Source organism: Panthera tigris, chromosome B4 (assembly GCF_018350195.1).
Source record: "Panthera tigris isolate Pti1 chromosome B4, P.tigris_Pti1_mat1.1, whole genome shotgun sequence".
NCBI classification, from domain to species: Eukaryota; Metazoa; Chordata; class Mammalia; order Carnivora; family Felidae; genus Panthera; species Panthera tigris.
In genome coordinates this window covers 104,928,206-104,935,019 of record NC_056666.1, presented here as the reverse complement: position 1 = coordinate 104,935,019, position 6,814 = coordinate 104,928,206, and the positions used below count along the sequence as shown (strand labels likewise).

Below are 6,814 nucleotides of genomic sequence, written 5' to 3'. Positions count from 1 at the left end.
CGATTGTAAAGGAAACATAAAATAGCCAAATAGTAAGCAAAACAACATATTTAAAATAAAAAGAATTAAAAAATGAAAACCTATTGAGATTATTAATTATCTCAATGTAATTTAATAAGTTGATGTCTGCAGAATTAAAAAGTTAATTATTTTTGTTAGAGTCAATATGGCCATTGTTTGCTAAAAGAGATTATAACAAGGTCCTACATTAAAATTAAAGGTAGTCACTTGTTTCCTGTCTCCATGAATACATACTCATCCTTCTCCTTCCTTACCAATTCTGATTTTCTGGTCACAAATGGCCTTTTACATGATACAAGAGAAGGATCCAGATGAAAGAGGCATTTTAACACTTTGTCAATATTTTTGGTATTTTTGAAAACACATTGCTTGACTTCTCAATACATTTTCAACAACTTCATTATAGTATCTAGCTGCTCAGTGATATTACCAAGAGAAAGTTCTCAGAGGAGTTATTCATTTTGCGTCCTTTAGGATGGAAAAGGAAGACACATGATAGAAATTATTAGAAAAAGGGTCTCTAGAAGTCTTGAGCTATTACTTGGAACATGGAACTCTATTCTCTCCATCTGTCTGGAGAATGTTTGACAGCTTTGTCTTGAATGAGTGCAATTCCTGTCAAATCCAAAAGAGGTAGGAGAAAAATTAAATACATTTTAGATTGGAATAGACAGTTCTAACCTAGACTTCAATTGGTTGAACATTTTTTCAGTGGTTATATTGTAAACCAATCTCTTATTTGTAACACTGTTTTCCCTATAACACAGTGGCTCAATTTTGGCAGATTACTGGGCAGCCCAAAATGACACAGTCTCAAAAGTGTTCTAATCCAATCCTCCACTTCTATGACAGAAATTTAATTATTTCTAGCAGCAATTATTAGTCAATTCCCCATGTGTCTATCCATTCTCTTGCTCCTTTTAGGATCTCTAGACACTTTTCCTGAACACCATTTCAGATATATCAACTTCTTAGATCCCTATAGGTATTTAATAGTGACCCCATCAAGTCGTCTCACATATTCGTAACTGTTTATTCGACCTAACAATTTTCTTGCTAAACAAAAGCTCTTCTGTCCACTCTTTGGAAGCAGACAACACAATAATACCAGGGAGCAGTTATAAAAACTTGAGGAAATGTTTTGAAAACTTAGAAGAAAACTGTCACAGAAATTTCAAGTGAACGGAAATTTAAATCCCAGCAGTACATCGGGGGAAAAATACATCTCAAAGCTCTACAGAACAACAGCAGAAGGTCAATATGTGGTGACGTGGCCAATGGAATGAAAGCCAACTCAAAGGCCTCTGTGATTACATCGTGCAGGAAGACCACCCAAAATGACATGGCAAGAAGGTTAAAGTCCTGGTCCACATGCATCTTTCTCTACTGCAAAGCTAAGCAGAGCAGAGTAGGTGCAATTGCATTGCTACTTCGACTTTTCTCTCCTCACAGTGCATGGCAGTTCCAATGCTTATGCCGTTTTCTAGCAACACCCATGAGTTGTGAATAGTAGGAAGCAAATTCTATAATATTGAAAATATTTAAATTAAGTGTAAACTCATATTCCAAAGGTACATATGAATGAATTGGAATTACTGTAATAATTAAACTATCCCCAGAAACCCAGTTTCCTCCCTTGTAATAGCAAACATAACGGAGACTGAGATGCATTTCCTTTCTTTGTACTAGAAATGATTACTATGTGAAAACGCAGCCCTAAGGTGAGAACATCAAGTGAAAAGAGTTATTGAATTCCCAGTCTCAACTTTTTAGAAAGTGGACTTTCAAAAATATCTAGTTGATAAGGAGCAAATAATAGATGGAATTCTAATTTATAGTGTATTTTACGTTCTACTCAACAGTGTGCCAGGCTGAAGGAACTGTGCCAAAAAAGAAAGACATGGCCCCTGCCCTTACTGGTTTCAAAGCAGAGTGCTTTCAATCTAAGATAAAGCTGTACCTTGATTTAAAAAGAGACTGGGGGCACCTGGGTGGCTCAGTCAGTTAAGCATCCAACTTTGGCTCAGGTCATGATCTCACAGCTCGTGGGTTCGAGCCCCGTGTCGGGCTCTGTGCTGACAGCTCGGAGCCAGGAGCCTGCTCCAGATTCTGTCTCCCTCTCTCTCTGTTCCTCCCCTGCTCATGCTCTCTCTCCCTCTCTCAAAAATAAACATTAAAAAAAACATTAAAAACAGAATTATGCAATTACTGAATGTAGCAAGACCACTTAATAATTGAGATTTCAATAGCCTGTCATGTAACTACCACTAACTAGTTTGGGGAGCTTAGTTAAGCCACCTGGTGTGGGGGCACCTTATGTTCTTTAGGTTGGAAGTAAATAGGTCTAACTACATGTTCACTGAAATCCTCTCTGGCTCTCACAGTCTAAATGTTTACATTTTTTTTCCATGTGCTCCCTCTTTGTTTGGGTTTCTGTAGCAAAATACCAAAGACTAAAGCTTATAAGCAACAGAAACTTCTTTCTTCCAGAGGCTGGAAGTCTGATATTAAGGTGCCAGCTTGGTCACTTGAGGTCCCACTTCTGGGTTGCATGCTGCTCACTGTATTCCCATGGTGAAAGGGGCGAGAGACTTCTTTGGGGCTTCTTTTGTCAGGGTATGAATCCCACTCTTGAGGGATCTGCCCTCATGAACTAGTCACTCGCCTGCTCCCCCCACCTCCTAATAACATAGTCTATGAACATACGAATTTTGGGGGGACATCAACATTTAGACCACAGGAATTGCCTTTAATCTTCATGATCATCTTAAGTGTGAGGGGTAGGGAATGTGATTTGTGGAAGATAGAATAGCTAGAAAATGCCAAAGGGGATGAGAAACCTCGTCTCCAGACTTGGGTTCACAGCCTGAGTGCTCACATGACACAAGGCATGTAAGCACAGGACACTACGGGGACAGGCTTGCTGCTTGCTAGCTTTGTGACCTGGACAAGTTAATTTCATACCTCTGAGCTCTGGCTTTTTTATGTAAAGCTGGAATACAACCTTGCACATCCATATGATGTTTAACATAAAGTAAAATCTTTGTAGCTAACTTTTATCCCTAATAAAGGAATTAGGCAATATATAATTATGTTATTATATAATGAGAACTTTAACAAGACTATCAAATTTTCTGTCTAGAACCCAATGCTTTCTTATAACTGATACCTGAATGTGTCGTACTCCTGTCTCTCAACAAAATAGTGTTGTGCTTTCCTCTAGGATCAGGACTCGAGTATCAGGTCTTCTAAATATGGCCATTTTAACCAAATGACCTATGAATGAGTCATGCTTGGGATATTTCCGTTTCTATAGCTCATCAATAAAACAAAAATTGTGCCATCTGTTTTTGGAAGGTGGCAAATCTGGTGTTATAGGGAACCCTTAATATTATCATAACGATTAAAAATTAATGATTAATTATTATTGATTATACATTAGCCATGATATGTCTCTGTTTGACTTTCTATGTCTACTTTCTAAAACTTTTTTCAATTTCTGTTAAAATCCATGAGAATGTTAAGTGCTGTTGCTGTAGAAGATTTAAAAAAGGCTTATACAACATATTTGTTATCAATGCTTTATTGTTGAAAACAAAATTGAAATTCTCTGGCACATAAAACAATTATTTCTACAAAAGGAAAGCCTACAAATCTTGATAATTTATACAAATAACAGTTTCTCAAAAAATAAAACTTTAATTTAGTAAACTTGTCTTGTGCTCTATATTTTTAGCACTGTCTGCAATAATCCACCATAAATCCCTGAGCGGAGACATTTTTTGACCATGTTCTATAGCCCCCCGTCCCACCCTCCCCCCAAGTTGGTCAGTTACTAAGCCCAGCCCTGTAGTGAAAGGTGTCAGGGACATTTTGCTATTAAACATCCATGCATTTTATGACACAGGCCCAATTATTAATGCTACTTGGGGACTGGGTCAACTCGAAGTGCCTCTACTGTGCAATCAGCGAACCTATTAAGAACCAAGTGTCTGAAAGGAAGAATATTAACAACAAAAAGACATAAAATGTTAAGACTAGGAAGTCATCATAGGTCAATAACTATTTAAATAAATAAAACTGTTAGACATTGAGTTTATCTCTATATCCTTATATTAAATTCCTTATTTATTTACTTATTTTTTTTTGCAATTGCCAATGCGTTAAAAGATGAAAAATACACTTCAACCCACACGTTTGGTTTGACCACGGGTTTGCTGTTGTTAAACGTTAAATATCATTCTGAAGACACAGTGATCTAGTTATAATTTAACTTTTTGGCCCTTCGATGAAATGTTTACAAAATAATATACCTATTAGGAGGGCCTTCTTACTAATGCCATCAACAAACCTCTTTCACTACATCTGCCCTTTTTACAAAAACACTAATTCCATAGGAACACTACTTTAAATTCTTTATCCCGCTTTATTCAGATACAGAGTAAAACATATAAAATATGGAGAAAACAAAATACGATGTATTTGCACGTCCAGCTTCCTTTTAGTGGGGCTGCTGCCCAATATATATACATGAAAGTTGAAGGAAAGGAGAAAAAAGCTAATTTTCAGTTGCAAAGAACTGACTTAATGAATCAAGTTTTGTTATTTTGCTATGGTAGAATAATAAATAAATAAATATGTAGGGTATTGTATAGCTACTTTCTCTATGAAGTTGATAGTGAACTGTTTTTCTTTTTTTGCAAAGTTAATTTTTAGTAGCAAAGTTTGCAAGTCAAAAAATGTTCAATAAATGGTTTTCTCTACTTCATTTTTACTTGTGTAATGATCACTGAAGTGGTTACTAATAGGTAAAGGAATAAAATACCAGTTTGCTAGTGAAAAAATAGTTTAACTGTGAAAAGCACAAGGCAGAAGACCTAAAAACACACAGGCTGATGCTATACTGTAGCTCATTTTTTATGTGTTTTGGGACGAGCAAAATATAAAAAAATAATTCCTTAAAAACTTATTAGCATTGCTGTCTAGGAACCTATCAGAAAGTGATTAGCATTTTATACCAATTCTTTCCAAAATATAACATCACTGGCAACCATTATTATACACTCCTTTGTTCAGACTTGATTTTTTTAACCATTAACCACATCTGGGAAGCACATAGCAACTTCCCTTTTGTCTAATAGCTGCTGGCTAGTTATTGGAATTAGAACACTTTTAAGCTCTTTTAGATTTAATCCTTATATAAGCATGTGCATTAACCAGGTATAGCTACTTCAAAAGCCTAAGAATTAATACAGTGAATTCTCCTAGGCAGTCTGGGGGGAAATGCTGGTGACATTAAAAATAAAAATTGCCTGCCGGACATGTAAAAGATCTCCCCAACCTCTCCAGCAACACCAGTGTGAAACATGGTTACCTCAGCTCAGAACATTGAAAAGCAAATGCTGTCTAAAAGAAATGAAGACTGTGACATCCAAATAATAAAATGTTATGTGCCCTAGTCGGGAGACAACTATAGACTCTGACAGATCTTGACATACTTTAAAAAAATTTTTTTTTCCCCTAAGTTTCACAAATTGGTAAGCAGGCTGTCCCAAAGAGGGAAGACAGCAGCGTCAGGACAACCGGCCGGCACGCTGGGATTCACACGACACTTCAATCATTCCCTATTAACACTTGATCTTAATAGTTTAGCAGGGCTGAATGGACACTCTGACTTCCTCTCACAGTGTTTAAGGAACAGTATAATTTCTAAATTAGCTTTCAAAAATGAACAAAATTTGTAACTTAGATTCCCTGCCCACCTCCCACCCCAATGCCGTAAGATCCTGTTTTAAGTGCTCTGGTTTAATAATAGTTCTATGGGTAACAATTACATCCTTCAGGAGGTTTCCAATGTTCCCCTTTTTGGTGTTAACGGCTGTGCTAACAGCAGAGTGAATACTCTCAGACGTGGCAGTGACCCCAGTGACCTCTGCCCCCATCTTGGAAGTCCATACTAGCTCTTGTTGTAGCACTGCTGGGAAGTTCTGTTCACTAACGAAGCCAGCTTTAAAATATGGAGGAGGAGGAGGAGGAGGTACTGCTCTCCTATGTCAGGTCTTGGATGTCTTTAAGCCTTGCTTTTCCATAATGTTCCACAGTTTGCGGAGATTGGACTGTGTGATGACATCATCTGGCTTGAGCTGCAGTGCCCGCAGGTAGTTGGCCTCGGCCTTTTGGAGACGGCCATTGAGATGGAGGATAGCCCCCAGGTTCATCAAAGCAGCCGGATACTGGAACCAGAGAGGGAGGGAAATGATTAAGAGGCTTATTTCAAGCTTTCCTTCGTGGAAGACAAAAGTCTTCATCCACTTATGCAAATGATTCCCTTATGTCTGGAGGCATTTTATGGAAGCAATTTAGCAATTTATACAAATAGATCAAGATAACTAGGAATAACAACAACAAAAAGTTTTCAAACAGCTGGTTTACTCTGTGCTTTAAATAGTGCAGGCAGCTACGAAAATATTCTTCTTTAATGAGAAGGCATAGGTTACATATGAAAACCTCGTCGCCTAGTCAGACTGTACTTTTCTAAGGAAACAGTTAAAAGTCATACAATTTCAGATAGAATTGATCTTCTTTTTTCAGCTCAATGTCAAGAAATAAAAAAATTAAGTTGGAAAAGTTGACAAATTTACGTCCACCCACTCTTTGTTTCCTCTCCTTAGCAATCTTCCAGGCCATTTATACAAACATTAAGTAAATAAGTAAAAAAATTGTACAATTTTACTGATGTTTTCAGGGTAAAAGCTCTGAAAAAAAACTTCAAATGTAACCACTAACGTCCTTT

General features: G+C 37.1%; 1 protein-coding gene across 2 annotated transcripts in view; it reads right to left on the bottom strand.

Moving 5' to 3' along the window:
• Positions 1-3,588: 3,588 nt before the first annotated feature.
• Positions 3,589-6,814, bottom strand: part of TMTC2 (transmembrane O-mannosyltransferase targeting cadherins 2) — a 398,739-nt gene continuing 395,513 nt past the window's right edge. For both annotated transcript variants that reach the window (XM_007085593.3, XM_042992821.1), the window contains exon 12: positions 3,589-6,254. In XM_007085593.3, coding sequence (XP_007085655.1) covers positions 6,075-6,254 — 180 coding nt within the window. In that variant the 3' untranslated portion in view covers positions 3,589-6,074. The remainder of the gene's footprint in view (positions 6,255-6,814) is intronic.